General features: G+C 35.7%; 4 protein-coding genes across 4 annotated transcripts; 2 read left to right on the top strand and 2 right to left on the bottom strand.

Moving 5' to 3' along the window:
- Positions 1-761: 761 nt before the first annotated feature.
- Positions 762-3,154, top strand: LOC111807515 (endoglucanase 14-like). The gene is made up of 5 exons (XM_023693262.2): positions 762-1,376; positions 1,450-1,536; positions 1,619-1,771; positions 2,236-2,517; positions 2,700-3,154. Exons 1-5 carry the CDS (start codon positions 1,020-1,022, stop codon positions 3,015-3,017), a joined length of 1,197 nt encoding a protein of 398 aa, XP_023549030.2. The 5' UTR covers positions 762-1,019; the 3' UTR covers positions 3,018-3,154.
- Positions 3,155-6,288: 3,134 nt separating this feature from the next.
- On the top strand, positions 6,289-7,884 carry LOC111807685 (E3 ubiquitin-protein ligase PUB23). The gene is made up of 3 exons (XM_023693510.2): positions 6,289-6,896; positions 6,998-7,284; positions 7,356-7,884. Exons 1-3 carry the CDS (start codon positions 6,333-6,335, stop codon positions 7,858-7,860), a joined length of 1,356 nt encoding a protein of 451 aa, XP_023549278.2. The 5' UTR covers positions 6,289-6,332; the 3' UTR covers positions 7,861-7,884.
- Positions 7,885-10,374: 2,490 nt separating this feature from the next.
- Positions 10,375-13,409, bottom strand: LOC111807605 (AT-hook motif nuclear-localized protein 23-like). The gene is made up of 3 exons (XM_023693401.2): positions 12,706-13,409; positions 11,838-12,565; positions 10,375-10,426 (listed from the first exon to the last, which is right to left on the bottom strand). The coding sequence occupies exons 1-2, from the start codon at positions 13,213-13,215 to the stop codon at positions 12,305-12,307; spliced, it is 771 nt and encodes a 256-aa protein (XP_023549169.1). The 5' UTR covers positions 13,216-13,409; the 3' UTR covers positions 10,375-10,426; positions 11,838-12,304.
- A 2,169-nt stretch (positions 13,410-15,578) lies between these two features.
- On the bottom strand, positions 15,579-17,342 carry LOC111807412 (cyclin-U4-1). Its single transcript, XM_023693128.2, has 2 exons — positions 16,864-17,342; positions 15,579-16,052 (listed from the first exon to the last, which is right to left on the bottom strand). Exons 1-2 carry the CDS (start codon positions 17,208-17,210, stop codon positions 15,767-15,769), a joined length of 633 nt encoding a protein of 210 aa, XP_023548896.1. The 5' UTR covers positions 17,211-17,342; the 3' UTR covers positions 15,579-15,766.
- Positions 17,343-19,776: the final 2,434 nt, after the last annotated feature.

Raw genomic sequence — 19,776 nt, 5'->3', positions numbered from 1 at the left:
TTTTGTAGCCGATTCAACAAGTCTATCATTTTCACGACTTGACCAAATAGGGAGTTGAGAATACAATTTCATGAGTAGTTGATCTCGAGACTGAACAATGGAATTTCACCCTCTGATCGGATCCACTCCGCACTTGGCTACCCAGCATTTACCGTGAGCACATTAACTAGTACACTAGAGGTGCGTCCTTCCCAGTCCTCTCGTACTAGGGAAAGGTCCTCTCAATGCTCTAACGCTCACATCAGATACAGACCGACCTATCTCACGACATTCTAAATCCAGCTCACATATCGCTTTAATAGACGAATAACCCCAACCCTTAGAACATGAGCCGGACCTTGTGACTTTACCGTAAACCGTAAACCCTAAATTTTCTACCTTTCCTTTGTGGGTGATAGAGAAGAGAGAGAGAGAGATAAAAATGGAAACTTATCTTGCATTGTGTCGAGATTTTGGGAGCTATTATGATAAAGTTGATTAATTTGGCAAGTCAACGAAGATATGGGTAAAAAACAGAACATAAATAAATAAAATAAGTAAAAAACAAAAATTATGATCTCGATAAAAGACAGTATCTACAATGCTCATTAATTTTTTCAAAAATCAAGACATAATAATAGAAATTTAGCCAAAAATCTTCGTGGAATCAATTTGGATTATTTTCTTTATAATGCGAATGCAAATTATATCTCTCCCTATATAAACAGACCCTACGTTCTTGTTCTTCATCAACATTCCTAAAGATTACCGATATGGCTTCTTCTTCGAGTAGCATTGTTGGTGTGTTGGTTGGGCTTGGAGTTGTTCTTGCTCATATCAATGGCTGCCTTGGAGCTGATTATAAAGCAGCTTTAACAAGTTCTTTGTTGTTTTATGAAGCTCAAAGATCAGGCAAATTGCCCAGTGATCAAAGAATTAAATGGCGTGGAGATTCCGGCCTGCAAGATGGCAAGGCTTCAGGCATAGATCTTGTCGGAGGGTATTACGATGCCGGCGACCACGTCAAATTTGGGTTCCCAATGGCATTCACTTTGACAATGTTAGCATGGAGCGTGGTGGAATACAGCCCCCAACTTGGCGCCAAACATGAGCTACAAAACGCTCTTACCGCTATTAAATGGGGAACGGATTACTTACTCAAGGCTCATCCAGAACCCAATGTGCTATACGTTCAAGTTGGCGATGGCGACTCCGATCATGGCTGTTGGATGAGACCTGAAGAAATGACCACGCCGCGTCCTGCCTACAAGATCGACGCTCAGCATCCCGGCTCCGACGTCGCTGCTGAGTCAGCCGCCGCTCTGGCCGCCGCTTCCATTGCTTTCAAAGCTTCGGATGGTCGATATTCCTCCAAGCTTCTTGGCCATGCAAAACAGGTCTTTGATAATTTTCTAATTATTTTTCGAGAAATTTACAACAATTTTTTGATCTTATTTATTTTGTTTGTAGCTCTTTGAATTTGCGAGGAATCATCAAGGGCTTTATCAAAATAGTGTTCCTGGAGTGGGACAGTTCTATTCCAGCTCCGGATTTCAGGTATGTCTTGGTTTTTGTTGTCTCTATTTTAGTTGAATGATTGGAGTGATGAGTATTGAATGGAATGTTTGATGAAATTAAGGATGAATTGTTGTGGGCTGCTGTCTGGCTTTATCGTGCAACTGGGGATCGAGCGTACCTTGATTATTTGGGTGGGTCGGGTAATGCCGGTGGGGCAAGAACTATGTTCTCTTGGGACGACAAGTTTGCTGGTGTTCAAATCCTTGCGGCTAAGGTATGTTCTAATTTACCCTAAACTATAGCTTAAGATCTTCGGGAGATCTCATATTGGTTGGAGAGGGGAACGAAACATTCTTTATAAGGGTGTGGAAACCCGTGTTTTAAAATCGTGAGGCTTACGTTGATACAGGCCAAAGCGAATAATATCTGCTAGTGGTGGGTTTGGATTGTTACAAATGGTATTAGATCCAGACACCGACACCGAGCGGTGTGCCAGCGAGGACGCTGGCCTCCAAGGAGGGTGGATAGTGAGATCCCACTTTATTTGGAGAGGGACCGAACAACCTTTATAAGAGTGTGAAAATCTCTCTCTAGCCGACATGTTTTAAAAATTGTGAAGTTAATGACTATATGTAATGGGCCAAAGCAGATCATGTCTGCTAGTGGTAGGCTTGGGCTATAAACGGTTGGGTTGGAATTAATCAAAGCTCATACGTTAGTTTTTGGTTTGGTGGGCAGCTCGTTTTGGATGGGAAGGTTCAGGGATCAGGTGTGTGGTCAGATTTCAAGAGCCAAGGTGAGCAATTCCTTTGCTCTTGCCTCCAAAAGGGAAACAACAATTTTAGGAAAACCCCTGGTGGACTCCTCTATTTCGCCGATTGGAACAACCTTCAATACGTCACCACCGCCACCTTCCTCGCCACCGTCTACTCCGATTACTTGGCTGCCAAACACGCCCCGATGCAATGCGTCGGCGGTCTCGTCCAGCCGCCTGATCTCATCTCCTTCGCTAAATCTCAGGTACCACAGTTCATATCCATCTTATATATGGATGACATTTTCTTACATGCAAGAATTTATTCATCTTCCATAAAGGAGTCGAGTGAAACCAAAGTTTCACGTTCGGTTTTGAATTAGAGATGTTCAAAATGATGCGGGTTCGATTCCCAAAGCGAGTTTTTAATGTTGGGTTGGTTTTTCAGGTGGATTATATTCTAGGTTCAAACCCGAACGGAATGAGCTACTTGGTCGGACTCGGTTCAAAATACCCGAGCCAAGTTCATCATAGAGGAGCTTCCATTGTTTCAATCAAGACTAACCCAACCCCAGTCGAATGTAAAGCTGGATTTGACTTATGGTTCCACAAGAACGCTCCGAACCCGAATGTTTTAACCGGAGCAGTGGTCGGAGGACCCGACATTAATGATCATTATAGTGATACGAGGACCAATTACAATATGGCTGAAACAGGAACTGCAAACGGGGCGCCATTTGTCGGCGTCTTGGCACGGTTGGCTTGACTCAACCCTACACTAGGTTGTATTTCCTAATAAGATTTTCATCGTGCTTTAGGGTGAAAAATGTGGGTTTTATGGGGCTAAAATGGCCCTTTCAAATATTGTATTTGACAAAAATACCCTCGAATATAATAATAATGAAATGCCCTTTCATTTCGTAACTCAATTGACCTAATATATGTACTTTCGATCTAGAGATCATCCGTTCAAATTCCTCGTAAAGTAAGAAGTTTTATCAACATAGATAAAAATTGTGACATCCGAGTAAATGAGGAGTACATGAATGAACCAGAACCACATTCGAATAAAAGTGATATTAAAAATAGGAGCACTAAGAAAGATTTAAAAGAATATAAAAACTTTATAACTTGGAATAATTCTATGAAAATTTTTCCAAAACGTGGATGGTTTGTGGTGCTTGACTAAATTTTAATCAATTTAGTTGACTTTGACTATTAGAGTAACATAATTCAATTTCACACAATTAAATTAATTAAAATAATGTTTGATTGGTTGACTTTGGGTAATAAAAAATACTTTTTAATTTAATAAATAATTAATTATTAATTTGTCGGTAGCTTTAATTTTTTGATAAAATTATAACTAAATCTATTTTCATTTTTGTTTCTTTGAGAATATACTTTTTCATATAAAAGTAAATTCACTTTTTATTACACCTTTATTTGAAAACCTTCCAATATTAAATATGAAAAAAAGTTACAAACTTATTTAAATTTAATCATTTTAAACGCAAATTAAAAGTAATTCAAAACTTATAAATAAAATAATAAATAAATATCGATCGGTCACTCTTATTATAGTATAAGGTGTAGTCATCATGTCACCGCAATATTAGACTAAACTTTTAAATATTATATAAATGAATTCAAATGGTTAAGAAAAAAATATCAAATAAAAAATAATAATTGAAAAGTAAAGGGATTACATGATAGCTCTAATTATATATTTGTCATAGCCTCCATTTAACAATAATATAACAAATAAAAATAATTGCACAAACTACCCTCAACAATGTAGTTTGTTACAATTATACCCCTTGAATTTTTATATGATTATGTAACGATTCATGTTCGGGATTTGAAATTTGGATTTAACATCTAATGGTCCCGCTATTTCCTTGTGATATTGTTACTTATTTCTCGTTTCTTAAGAATGAATACTTCTTAGTTATCTTATCTTCAGGATTGTTCTCGTTCGAATGTGGTCTCGATTTATTCATGTATCCCTCATTTACTTAGGTATCATAAATTAGTCCAGACAATTTGTTAAATTTTGCAATTAGCCCATTTTATTTGTTTAAATTTTATATATATCCATGTTCGTGAGGTATAAATATGTATGATTTATTGAAGTGACATCCAATGAAAGTTAAATTGAGAAAGAAATTTGACCCGGTTAACTCGAAGGTTTTGTCCACAAACCCGAAATCGAACCGATTCAGTTTGGGTTCAGAAAAATGAACCCAACCCTACCCAAAATGCTAATCAACCCAACCCTTATAGTTCGAGTTGGGTTGGCCCGAGTTGTCGGGTTGCATGTGCATCCCTATTTGACCAAATGATTTAAAATTGAAATTTTTAATTAAATAAAATTTAAATAAACAACCATGTCACCCCTCTTTGTCTAGTTAGCCAAATTATTATTTTAATGTATTTTCTAGGCTGACAATTTTTTTTTTTTTTTTTTTTTTTTTTTTTTTTTTTGTCGTCTTCCCCATCTTCCACATAATTAATTTAAGCCAATCAACTTACTCCACTAGCTCATTTCCTATTAATATGTTGGGCTAAAAACTCAAAAAAAAAAAAAAAAAAAAAAAAAAAAAAAAAAAAAAAAAAAGCCACGGTTAGTGGATATTGGTTGCTTTGGTCAATTATAAATCGTGGTTAGCATCACAGTTTTAAAATGCGATTGCTATGGAGAGGTTTCCACACCCTTATAAGAAATGTTTCGTTCCTCTCTCCAAACAATGTGAGATCTCACAATTCATCACTTTGGGAGTCTAGCATTCTTCCTTGCACACTGTCGAGTGTCTAGCTCTGATACCATTTGTAATAGCTCAAACCCACTACTAGCAAATTTTGTCCGCTTTGATTCGTTACGTATCACTGTTAGCCTCATGGTTTTAAAACATGTATACTAAGGAGAAGTTTTCATACTCTTACAAGAAATGATTCGTTCTCCTCTCCAATCAATATGGGATCTCATAGTGATGTAGAATATGAATTAGCTCGGGCTACTGTTACAAAGATGGAGCTCGATTCTCCTATTTTAAGATTAAAAAAAAGGCTTCTCAAATAAAAGTATGACTTCTCGTGTGGATATAAAAAAATTATTTTTGGGTTCGTTAACGATTTACCACAGTAAAAAACAGTTGAATCATCCTCACTTACTTTTGGGATTATCATAATTAAAAAGTTATTAATGGATGGATTATGTCTAATCAACCACCTAAATGAGAGAGAGAGATTAATATGTAAATTTGGTTTGAATTCCCATTGGTCAAGTGGATCAATTTTATAAGAAAAAGTCAACTCTCTTTTAGACATAGTGGGCAATCAATTGTCACCAATTTCTCGCTGCCCCAACCAATCTTCTATTTATTATTATTTTTCTCTATTCAAAACTTTAATATCGTCATGGAGCTCTGTCTTTTTATCCTTCCCATCTAATCTAATAAATACATTATGGCTCGATTTGATCAGAAATGTCTACGGGACAGTGTAGGATGTCTCATTTGTCTAACGAAAAAAAAAAAAAAAAAAAAAAAAAAAAAAAAAAAAAAAAAAAACGTTGTCCACTCCCTCCCTCGTTCTCCATCTAAACTGAGAATTCCCATCTTGTTCGAAGTAAGTACTCGTGAGTCCCGACCCACAGGTTAAATGGACATCTCTAGGGTTTCTCTCGTCCCCAACTCATTTGTCTAACCAAATGTCAAATGGTTATTAAGGATGTTTTTCGAGGTAGTTTGGTTGGAGAGAAAAGCTCGAGAATCAAATCAATAATTTAATTTTTTTTTTTTAATTTATTTTGGATTAGGTAGAAGTAGAATCTCGTTTCTTCTTGTTTTTACTTGAATCATTCAAGAAATTTTATTTTTTTATTATTATTATTTTCCATATTTTAAAATTCAAACAGCTTTAAATTAATTATTTTTTTTTTCCGAAAAGGAACAAAAGTTGTCTTCTTTGACTTTGACTTTTTTTGCCCTTTAAACATTCAACTCTCTTGTAAGACCCACGAGCTTAATGTTGCTATCAATCTACCCAACGACCTCTCTTTCCATCTCCACCGTTTTAAATGGAGGATATCCGCCAAAACCGTCTTCCTCCGTCGCAGCCACTGCCACCGCCACCGGCCGTGGAAGATATTCCTCCATACTTCCGGTGCCCTATTTCCATGGAGGTTATGCATGATCCTGTCACGATTTCCACCGGTGTTTCCTTTGAAAGAGCCAATATTGAGAAGTGGTTCTTCACTTACAACAAGAAAACTTGCCCTGCGACCATGCAAATCATTGTCAACTTTGATATCACTCCAAATTATACACTCAAAAGGCTCATACTCTCTTGGAAATTGAATGAATCTTGCTCCTCCGCCTCCTCCTCCTCGCCCCGACCGCCATCGATGGAGTACGATGATGTTGTGGCTCTCTTGAAAAACATCGAGTCGTCGCCGTTCAAAGCGAGTTCTTTGAAGAAACTACGGCTACTCATGGCCATCGACGATGTAGCGGCGGTCGGAGCGAAACCCATCTTTGTTCAAGCAAATGGGTTTGAAGTTCTTGTTGGATTAGTCACCCAAGTCGCCATTTGTGAAAGCTCCAATTTCGCTAATTTTGAAGCTTGCGAGGAGGCTTTAGGGGTATTGTTAATCTATCGATCGAACGTGGTTAATAAATATAAAAATTTCGGTCGATGAAATACGTTACGATATATTCAATCTTTTATTTATATTCTTAATAGGTATTATCTCAATTTCCATTTTCCAAAACCGAGAAGCTATTTGAGTTACTATCGAGACCAGAAGCGATCAAGTCAATGGCGGTCGTTTTACAAAGAGGAAGCATAGAAGGACGATTTTATGCCATGGAAATACTCCAACAAATATCCAAAAAGGGTTATGATTATAACTCTTTATCGAAACATCATGCCATTGACTTGTTCAAGTCAATATTGGAGCTCGCGTCGGATGAGATAATCAAGAAAGCAAGTACTGTTAAGATGACAGACTCGTCCATAGCTACACAGTGGTATGACATTGTTCAAGCACGAAATTACTTTAGTTGGACGTTTCTAACTAAATCTTTTATTTTTTTTCTAGTCGATACGGGACGTTATTCTCATCTGCCCTCGAACTTTTGATAGAAATCATGGAATCCTCTAAGAAATGTCGTCTTCTATTGATTGAAGCTGGTGCTGTTTGCATCATGATCGACCTTCTTCCTGACTCGAACCGATCGAAGTGCGAGAAAATATTACACGTACTCAAACTTCTAAGCGATTGTGCGGAGGGACGGTTAGCCATGGCGGAGCATATCATGGGAATAGCGACGGTGACGAAGAAAATGAGTACATCAAATACAGCTACAAAAATTGGGGTGAAAATCTTATGGTTGATATGCAATTATCATCCTAGTGAGAGGGTTTTAGAGGAGATGATGGGTTGTGGCACAGTGAAGAAGCTGGTAGGGATCTTGAATGGCGATGGAAGATCTTCTTCAACCAAGGAGAAGGCCATGAAGATCATGAAGCTTCATGGGAGTTTTTGGAGGAGATTTCCTTGTTTTCCTTATGAATTTAGGGATTATTTTAACTTGATAAATTAATAGAATTTATGTTCGATTGGGTTCTCGGGATTTTCGTTAGGTTAAACTATATGTCCCTGAACCTCCACGATCGTATCTACTCGATTTTTGAACTTTAGGTTAACAGGGTCTCTAAAGTTTAAAAATATCGAGCAGGTCCTTTACCTTCACGGTCATATCTATTAGGGTTTTGAACTTCTAAAAATGTCAAGTTAAGACCGTAAACTTTCAAATTTACATTAACAGAGTCTCGAAAATTTAAAATTTTCTAGTCAGTCCTTCATCTTCAAGGTTGTGTTTACTAAATTTTTGAACATTCAAATTGATGTGGAATATGGTCTTTAAACAACTTGTATTAATTTTTTTTATGTGTAACAGCCGAAACCCACAGTGAGACTACCGACAATACGTAATGGGCTAAAGCAGACAATATCTACTAGTGGTGGGGTTAGGCTGTTACAAATGGTATCAGAGCCAGACATCGGCCAGTGTGCCAACGAGGACGCTGGCTCCTAAGGAGATGGATTGTGAGATCTCACATCAATTGGAGAAGGGAACGAAACATTTCTTATAAGGGTGTGGAAAACAACAATACGTAACGAGCTGAAGTAGACAATATCTACTAGTGGTAGACTTGGACTGTTACGAGGAAATAAACATAGATAAAATATTGTTATTTAATATATATATATATATACTTCTAGAGTTCTTGGCCAATCAAAAGTCTTCCCATTGTTCTTGAAAAGATGAATGTTTTATTTATTTATTATTTATTTTCTTTATCCTTCTTGAGATCTTCATGGGCACACAGTTTGAGTTCTTTGTCTCCTCCCACATGGAAGCTTTTGTTTTCCCTCCTCTCTCTTGCAGCCCTACTTTAATGTTGGATACTTGAGGGACCATTTAGGTTAACAAGGCTAATCTTATTAATTCACATGGGAATCCACGTGCCTCACGTTACTTGAGTCGAGTACCCATCGTTCATATTACAACACTTTATTATTAGGTATGACACTTAAACGTTCGTATCGCTCTCCCACAACCCTACCCTTATCATACTCTCTTTGTAAGATCCCACATCAGTTAGAAAGGGAAACGAAGCATTCTTTATAAGGATGTGAGAACCTCTCCCTAGCATACGCGTTTTAAAATCGTGAAGCTGATGACAATACGTAATGAGCCAAAACGGACAATATCTACTAGTGGTGAGTTTGGGATGATACATTTTTTTTTCCTGATGAACAACCATTTGAAATATGCTAGATGGGACGACTCTATTTCTCGGGATTTGCTTTACGTTAATGAACAAACATATTTAAAGCACGATGCTAACATACCGGGAATGATTCGTTTTTAACGTTTTCAAAATGGTCCTTTAAATCTCGTCCATTGAGAGTGACAATTTCACTAATAACTAATACAATATTAGCTGGTTGGAGTTGTGTTTTTAATGGAAACTAGTAAGAATATTAATAATAATAATGTCGATAACAACGTTACACTAAAATCCACAATTCTCATTAATTTTTTTAATGTAGATTAATCAATAAAATTGGAATATTAATAATTAATTAAAAATAAATTTCAGGATGCGGATATATCCACTCAACTGCAACACAACACATATGAGAAAAAGGTATGAAATGGTTTTTTTTTTTTTTTTTGCTAAATTGCAACTTTTAGAGGTCGGATGGATCAAGTACGACCTCTAAAAACATGTAAGTTTCACCTTTTTTAGTAGTCGTTGTCCTCCCCAACCTGATGTCGTGAACGGTTCGAATTGGTCTTCCTGGTCCACAAAAATTGTTCGTTGCCATTTACTTGTTTAGTTGCATCTGTTTGAGGGCATCCCTCCCTTGAACGAAGATGAACAGAGACTTATCGAGACGTCAAATTCGGATCTTGGCCTTCACGCTCATGTATCCATGTCATTATTTTTTGTCTTTTTTGGTCGAGAATGTCTAGCACAACCGAGAAAGGTACAATTTATTAAACACGATCTTACGAAGGCAGGTTTGTGATGAATATATTTAGCCTCAAATTGGAAAACATAAAGATTACATATAGAAAATCATATAAATATTTATTCTTAATTTATTTTTCATCTTTAATGTCGAGAAATTAGAAATGAATGGAGCAATTAGTCACATTTTATGATTAATTTACTCTATTGTTTGCTTAGCCAATAAGAAAAGAACAAGCATAAGATTAATAAATTAACCATGAATAATAGAAAAAGAAAAAAAAAAAAGGAAAAAGGTTATTTCTTTACAATTTAATAATATTCCTTTACAAAAATAAATTTTAAATAAAAATTTATTCTTATTCTCCTCCGGTTAACTTTTAAATTTGTGTCTAGAAGGTCTTTGAACCCTAAGCGGTTGGAGAGGGAAACAAACGATTCTTACAAGCGTGTGGAAACTTTTCCTTGAACGTGTTTTAAAACCGTGAGGTTGACGACGAACGGGCCAAAATTGACAATATCTGTCCGCGGTGAGTTTGGGCTGTTATAAATGGTATCAGTGCTAAACACTGGGCGGTGTGCCAATGAGGGATGCTGGCCTCAAGGGGAGTGGATTGTGAGATCCTAACAAACACGCTTTAAAATCGTAAGGCTGACCCGTTATATAAATTTATGAGTTTAATAAAGGTTGATGATTAATATAAAAATGATATTATATATTTTATAATGTGAATGCCATTAAATAAATAACCACCCACCATAGTGGAATTCATAATCCCACAAAAGGAAAAAAAAAAGAAAAAAAAAATAGTGTTCTTAGCATTGAAAGAAGCTAAAGCCAAGGGCCGCTTATGGTAAGCACGTGTGAAGCATAGTAATTAATAGTAGGTTGTGACTCAGACAAAACGATGGCTCTTATGTTGCGCCCATTCAACTACGTGAAGGTCAAGATAGACGAGTGTATTAATACGACCGTAGAAGACAGTGCATCATCTAACATACTAAAGAGACATGCGTTGAGGTTAAAATGAGGCGTAAGAAAGATGGTGACAACCAGTAGACAACAGGGACAAAGATAGGCTCGATAATGAGACGGTTACGACTCTAAGCCTTAACCTCGAAAGTTGGATTTCGAAAGAAGTTTGGGCATGCGGCTCTAGATTTAAGTTTGTCCATATGAAATATGAATGCTCGTTAAATTTTGTGTTGATCGGATACCGAACAGACTCTCCATGTGACTGTATCACTGTTAGCCAAAATCTGTCTATTCCCACCGAACAAAAAATATTTAATGTACTCTAAGGAAGAAGATCACAAACCCTAATTTAGAATAATTCTAATTGTTATTATATATCTTTCTCATTGTTAAAACCCTAAACTCTAATTTGATATAATTCTCGTAAAGCACAAACCCGTTACCGTAAATTAAAACATCACTCAACTAATTAAAGTATGTCTAAACAACTAAAAATAGAGATGTTCGTTTAACTCGTGAAGTCAGAGCCTTGTGAGGACTCAACTTGTGAGGAATGAAATGAGGAGAGATTTCTCTCCGTTAGTTAAACGAGGCCGAGGATGAGAATTATATTATTCGTCCCCATCGTCGTGTCCACCCAATTTTCGTCCCCCACCGTCTCCCTATTTTACTAAACGTGTTAATCTATCATTATACTAAATTTTATTAACTAGGTTGAAATTACTGGATATTCTTTTTTTCTTCACAACATTTCTAAAGAAAAATCGAACGAGTAATTTAGTGTAACGACTCATACCTAGAATTCAAATAAAGATTCAAAATTCGGGTTCTGTACCTGATGGCCCCGACATTCTCCTACGACATGGTCACATTACATACTCTTTGCTTCTTAAGAGTGAAAAACTATCCTCAAATACTAACACGAGTTTTTTCTATCATGCTTTATTCTCACTCATATGCATCCCCAGAAAAACGCTTAACATAGACATAGAACTGCTCTAAGTAAAAACGTTTAACCATGAAGTTTCTATAATTGAGTTACAGAAGATAAAGGTGCACCTTATTGTTACAGGTAGTAATTTTCACTTCCTTCGAGCCTTTCTTAGTCATTCTGTCCTCAAGATTGCTCTCGTTCCAATATGATCTCGATTCATTCATATACCCCTCATTTACTCGGATGTAGAACAAAACAACAAATATCAGATTTTACGATGACAAAAAAAAAAACATTTCTGAAGACGGATATAAGCATCATTATAAGCTTTCAGTGACAGAAGAAACGTCGCTAAAAAAACGAACGTCACTATAAACTTTCAGCAATCAGAACAAAAAAACGAGGTAGAAAATGTCGGTACAGGTCATTCGGTAATTATAATTAAACATTAAATCAGACAATTTGATGAAGTTTATAGCACAAACAGGCAAAGATGAAGGCTAAAGAAGAAGAAAGAGAGGGATTTAGGGCTGAAAATTATTGGGATTGAACAATAAGACACAATGGAACACATGAATTTGCAGTTCATCCTTCAACCAAAAAATTGATTCTGATTTGGCATATTCATAGGCAGATTTAGAAAGGGCAAACCCGAAGATCCGTCGGGAAAAGGGTTGTCGTGGCCATCACCGCCCCCGCCCTCACCTCCATCTCCGTCCCCACCAGCTGCAGGCATCGACAATTCTTCTTCATCCAACGGTAGCCTCTCGTATGCAACGTTACTGAACGACGATGCTATAACGATGACAGGCCCCGACGCAATCAAAGCTCCCACGACATTCCCTCCGACCACCTTGTTAAGAATAAGTATAAAAGATTAGATTTATGGATGAAAATTTTGAATCCCACCCACCCTTCCTATAATTATAATCATGTATCCGAAGATAAAAAAAATTAGGTTAAACTTTTGAGTTGAGTGATGATTTAACTTACTTGTCCTTGACCTCCGGCCAAGAAAATCGTAAGACTAGTAGCACCTGGTGGAGCAGGTGGTGGTAAGAACGATCCCGACAGGGACAAAATCTCAAACCTCCCTTGCAACGTCAACACGGATCCAGCCGCAGCCGGTTGTCGTAAGCTAACATTATTCACTATCCCACTTCCACTCAACACACAGATCCCTCGTTGTCGCCGTCGCGCATAGCCAGCCACAGCTTCAAACACATCATATCCGCTACCGATTTCCAAGATATGAGCTCGGAGGGTATTAGCGCTCTCGCGCGTGATGATCACGGGTGGCTTTGGCTTGTTCTTGGACCCGGCTGGGCGACCCCTCGGTCGACGAACCATAGCATCTCCGCTACCACCGGAGCCGCCGCTGCCGTTGAAGTGGTTGAGATTAGTGACATGATCGGAGCTGGGCGGCGAATCTAGGTGGAGATCAGGGCGTTGTTGAAGCTGGTCAACAAAGTGAGAAGCTGAGCCTAAGTTTAAAGTAGCCATAAACAGAAGAAAATGAGAGAAACTTAAACACTCAAAGATGAACAGGAAAAAACCAGGGGTGAAAAAATAATGTAAAATAATAAAAGGGACAGCAATATAATTTTTTATTTTATTTTAATTTTTTTGAAAGAAATTAATTAATATAAAATTATATGGATTTGTGTGAGAGAACAGAAGAGCAGATGAGTCCCATGTTGAAACCCTAGAACAAAGAGAAGAGAGAGAGAGAGAGGGAGGGCATTATGATAAAAGGCATAAATAAAAGTGATTATTATTATAATACAAAGTTTAAATACCTAAAATTACTATATAATATAATTGTGGGTTTTGGATATATTATAATGTTTGATGTCACAAGTGGACTTATTATAAAGTTGAATGTTTATCTCAATATAATTACACCCATACCACAACACTTTGCAATGCTTTATAAGTGGAATGGTTATTCTAAACCAACAACATCATGACGGGTGTAAACGATTCGGTGACATGTTTCAGAGTAATTTTAACTTTTTTTAAACTGTTCAAACTACTTTTGTCACGTAAAAATCAGGGAAACGGAGCGTTTTTATAAGGGTGTGGAACCTCTCCCTAATAGACGCGTTTCAAAATCGTGAAGCTGACAGTGATACGTAACGAGCTAAAGTGGATAATATCTCCTATTAAATTAGGGTTTTTTGTTTTTTTAATGTTTTTTAATAGTGAGTTGTTTGGTTTTATTCAATGATTAAGCCAACAACTCTTGAATCTAATGAAGAAGAAACAACAAATGGACCAAAGGGGGAATTCCAAATAGGGAGATTAGGGTTTTGATTAAATATTAATTTTTTTAAATAAATATATTTTAATCAAATATTAGGGATAATAATTGAATTCTCTTATTATTATTATTATTTTTTTAATGATGTTGTGTGGGTTAGGTCACAACTTTTGTTATGAAAACTATATTCTAACAAAGGTGTCAATTTTATGTTACATTAATTAAGTTTGTAAAGAAATTAAAGGCATAATTTGTCATTTGAAATATATTGTTTTTTTGGCTAAATTGTACGAACAATTATAGGTTGTTTATGGGTCAGGTTGAGTCGAGTTCAGACATTTTTTCGATCTGACTCGATCGGGTTGTAAATTTTTTTAAACTAAAGTAACTTTATTAAATATTCCTAAAAATTTTTAAAATAATCATTTTGGTCTTGTATTATAATTATTTATTTATTGTTAGGTTAAGAGAATTAGACTTTATAATATAAATAAAATGTGACTCATAGAAGACAATATTATTAAATATCATATTACTATTTATTTATTCAACTTCAACGACCTTAATGGATAGTGACTTAATTTGTTAAGATCTAAATACTTTGAAACTAAGGGTCCAATTGAACATAATTGGGCCAAGCCCAAAACTATATATATATATATATATATATATATATATATATATATATATATATAGCTACAAATCAAACGTCGATGATTAAGAAGAACTAAGAATTTGTTCGTATCTTAAAGATTTTCAACATTTTGAATGTTCTTCGATCTTATAATTTTTTTTTTTAGTTTCAGCAATAAATTGGAGGAAAAATTGGAGCATTTGACCTCTTGATTGAGTTACGTATTTTAAATCAGTTGAATTATACTCTCGTTGATTCATATAATTACGATATTGTAGGTAGTTTTGTAAGAAAAAATGGTGTGATATGATAAAATTATTAAATAGATTAATCAAGCTTAAATTCTATGAAAAAAAAAACTATATACATTATTATTGAGTGTTATATAAGTTTTTTAAAAAATATAATTAATGAGCTATGATAATAGAAGTAATGGCAAATAGACAAGATCCAAACTCAATGGATCAATCATGTTTTGTTGTTTTCTTTAAGGATGCCTTTCATGGTATATCCATTAAAGATTCTCTCTCTAATATATATATATATATATATATTATTTCAAACTCCATTAAATATAAAATACTTAGACACAAAATTAATAATTAAATAAAGTTTGTAATTTAACCCTAAAAATCCTCTCTCGCACATGTTTCTCTGTCCACTTTGACTGTCAAATAGAACAAATTGTCATTTATACACGAAAAAGTGATCATAAATATAGAAGTCCCACTCCTCTTAACCGCTCAAATCCACTGTCAATAGATATTCTCTACTTTTGTCCGTTATGTATTGTTGTTAGTCTTACAGTTTTAAAACGTATCTGTTAGTGAGAAGTTTCCACGCTCTTAAAAGGGTTGTTTCGTTCCCTTCTCCAACCGATGTAGGATCTCACAAGAATCGTTAAAATGATTAGCTAAGCTAAATTATCAATCCCAAGTACAACTAAGTGAAAAAGACATGAATGACAACGAAAAGTGAATCGAACTTCTTCCTGGATTTCAATATCTGTACATTATCATCTCGATCATCGAGTTTTACAATACCCACTAAGGAAATGATACTAAAAGTTTGAGGAAATGTAATTTGGGGAAGACCCAAATGAATTTGATGGGATATTTTTAAGCTAAAACTTGAAAATAATTAGTGGGTTTGTTTGTTTAAGCAGCTACTTGGTGTTGGTTTTGATGATGGGAAGCTTCATCTTCTTCAAAGCTCAAATGGGAAGCTTTATTTAGTGATGTTTCTGAAGAAGTTAATAGAGAGTTACTAAGAGGAGGTTTTAGTAGAAGCATCTCTTTGTGTAAACAAGAGCAATAGGTGTGGAATGTGTTGGGTGTCACATTCAAGTGAAACCCTAATCCAAAGAGGAAATCCACTTCAAGAAAGTTTATCTCTTTTGTGCTGATCCCTCCAACTCTTGCATAGAAACCATTGTTGTAACACCTGAAAACAAAAACCAACCCTTAATTTTCTTTTCAAATCATAATGTCCGTTTTGGCTCGTTACGTATCGTAATCAGCCTCACGATTTTAAAATGCGTCTACTAGGGAGAGGTTTCTACGCCCGAATAAGAAATGTTTCGTTCTTCTCTCCAAGCAATGTGGAATCTCACAATCCACCCCCTCTTGGGGACTCAACGTCCTCGTTGGCACACTACCTGATGACTGGCTCTGATACCATTTGTAACCGTCCTTGCCTACTACTAGCATATATTGTCCGCTTTAGCTTGTTACGTATCGCCATCAAACTCATGGTTTTCAAACGCATTTACTAGGGAGAGGTTTCCACACCCTTATAAGGAATGTTTTGTTCCCCTCTCCAATCAATGTGGAATCTCACAATCCACTCCCTTCTTGGGGACCCAACGTTCTTGTTGGTACACTGCCTGGTGACTAGCTCTGATACCATTTATAACCGTCCAAGCCCACCACTAGCAAATATTATCCGCTTTTGCCCATTATGTATCGTCATTAACTTCACGATTTTCAAATGCGTCTACTAGGGAGAGATTTCCATACCCTTATAAGAAATGCTTCGTTCCTCTTTCCAACCAATGTGGAATCTCACATTTTGGTATACCCTTTAAAGATTTAGATTCAATTATCGTGAATGCGGAGTTTCAGAGGTTCTTGTGTTATGAAATTAGTCGAGATGCATACATATACTCGTAACACAACGAATGGAGGTCCTAAAACTCAATTATTACTGTATATTACAAAAAAAGGGGGAAAAGAGAGAAGAAAATTAAACTTACAGATCATCCATGAACTTGGCAGCAACAAGAACACTTGTAATGAGCAAACGATGAACATTAAAGGAGTTGATAGGCAACAATGGCTGCCTTTGAGCAAAGCGATCAAGATAAACATAAGCAACAATGAAGCAAGAGTTGCTACAATTGGCATACTTGAAGATCCTTTCAAGGTAGGTATGAAGAGAGATAGATGGGCGAGTCAAGCCATGGAATGCCGAGTTCTTCTGCGTTTCAATGGCCGAGTCATCGTCCACGAGATCGTCGTTTGACTCGGCCACTCTTTGAAGCACAGAAGAGAGGAAAGTGATGAGCTTTGGCATCATGGAGGAGCTTTCTTCTTCCACCATTGAAGAAGGAATCCTCTCAGTTTTTCTTTGGTGGGTTTGCTGTAACGTGTGTAAAGTTTTTTGTTCTGCTAAATGTCTTGCTGTGTCTATGATTGAATAAATATAAAGAGGAGCTGAGGGTAGTGGGTGCAATGAGGTGGGGCACTTCTGGTATCTACAATAATATGGAGGAGAATATTTCACTCCATTTCTTATTCTTTTTTTAGAGAATAGTTTTTTAAAAAACATATTATAATCTTTACCAAAATTTTAAATATCGATCCTCGATAGAATTAGTACAAACACTTTTTTGCTGTCGAGTGATTTTGCATCATGAAAATTGTGAAATCGTGAACGATCAGAGGTGATTTGAGCCTGCAACTGATAAAGAGAAACATTAACAATTGACTGTTTAAGTAGGTCAAGAAAACTAATCAAAAGTTCGAGTTTTGAAAATATTTTAACAACTTATGCTCGGAGAATCCCACTTTTTTTTTTTTTTTTGGTTCCTTTTCTCCCACTAAGAATATAATGTGACAAATTTTATCACAAAGATCAACAAGATAGATAGCATGTGGTTGATTTGATGAAGGGGGCCAAATAGATTATGTCCTTTTATAGGGACAATGAGATTGGTTCCTTTTGGCACAAAAGTTAAGAGGAAATTGGGTAGGGGCAATGATTTTTCTATCTCATACTTTTGGGCATTTCCCAATTAACATAAAGAAAGAAGAAAATTGGTGTCATTTTCTTTTGGTTGATTTTTATGTTCTAAATGGTTATAGCTTCTCATGTGCATACCATGTGAAATATTTTCATTCATATGGATTCCTCACCTTTTTTTTTTTTTTTCTCTTTTGAAATGGAATCTTGCATGTGTAGAGGATTTAAATCAAACTAGGTGACATAACATGGATTTGCTATGTTGGTCCAAAGCATTAGAATATTGTTCTCTTTTTTTTGTTCCAATACTATAGTAAAGGGTCCCCAAATTTTGGGTTTCGAGGTCAAATTATAGATATTTTGTTGGGTACGAACATATTTGACTCCCTTTAATAGTACATTGTGATGATGAATTCAACCTCCAAAATCTGTGAAGAGATATGAATAATAGAGAGCTAGTTTAATTGTCTAAGCACACTGAAGATGATAGAAAATATGATCGTACAAATATTCGTCTTAGTATGAGAAGAGAAAAGTGAAAGTAAATATTGGTAAAAGTTGAAAGTCACATAAATTTTCTTATCTCGAGAGAATAAGTCGGCTGAGACATTGATTTTTTTTTTTTTTTTTTTTTTTTTTTTTTTTTTTTTTTTTGAATGGAAGACAAAACTTGAAGTAACATAAATTTATACCACAAAAAGATGAAAACCCACTATACAAGGAACCTACACAAAAGAGGCACCTTTTGACAATGTTAAAAAAGAACTTCAGCTGTTGAGAATAAGAGATAAAAAGTAGTTTAGGGCATTGAGGCTCATAGGGAAATGTGAACCTTGGTCATAGCCTATACCTTTCTAACACCTTTTCTAAATTGTGCACTAACCAAATCTTATTAAATACTCACCAACCAACAAGATTTGTAATGCACCAAACATACAACAAGGATCTCCTAGGAAAATACGTATCCAAATTAAGTACACACTCGCAATCTCATTCAACATGATTGAAATTTAACTGACCTTTTTAAGTGTTTAAAAATCTTCTAAAGAGCAATTAAAAAGTCATTTCAAAGTCATAAGCAATCAAAAAGTTCAACTTCAATTACATGCATGCAATTAAAGAAACATAATCAAATTTGTGTGTAAAGCATTCAAAGGAAAAGAGGCATAGTGGGGGAAAAAGGGGAAGGGAAATGGTGAAAGCTTGGAATGAGGAGCAAGTTGAAGAGGTGGCGGCGTGTGTGCAAATGGGAGTTGGAGTGAAGCAAAAGGGAAAAGATTATAATGTCTTTTCTAATAGTTCAGAGACAAAACAAAACAAAACAAAAATGGATATATTCAAAAAAAAAAAAAAAAAAAAAAAAAAAAAAAGTTAGTGTCTCTATGATGAAGCCTAGCATTGTTTCCAACACCATGTGGTGCCCATGTGAAATGAGTTCAATCCATCATCTACAACCCTATTATATTCTTCTATAGCTTTCCACTGCAATCCATTGCTTGAAATCATATAAATAAATATGATAGATAAAAGAGAGAGCAAAATGAATGGCTATTCAGCATTTTAACATAAATGAGAAGAAGACCTTTCATCAAAAAAGCATGAAAGAGGCTTCCCAACTTAGCAAATGCATCAACTTGCCAGAAAGGGGAAAAAATAGAAAAGAGAAGAGGAGAGGGATGTGTTAGCGTCTTAATTATCAGACAATGACCCAACAAATGATAAAACTATATTGCAATATCAAGAAAAATCATTAATATCATATAGCTTTTCAAGAGGGTTGCCTCTCTCCCACACCGCAATCCACCCACTATATTATACTGAATAACCAAAATATGACTTGTCTTAATTAACTCTAACTCCCTATATCTATAACTAAGTCCTCTAGCTAATTATCATATATCCTTCTAATATCCTACTAAAATTC

This window comes from Cucurbita pepo, chromosome 12, assembly GCF_057944985.1.
Source record: "Cucurbita pepo subsp. pepo isolate OVF chromosome 12, ASM5794498v1, whole genome shotgun sequence".
In the NCBI taxonomy this organism is placed as follows: domain Eukaryota; kingdom Viridiplantae; phylum Streptophyta; class Magnoliopsida; order Cucurbitales; family Cucurbitaceae; genus Cucurbita; species Cucurbita pepo.
This window is presented reverse-complemented; position numbering and strand designations above follow the sequence as displayed.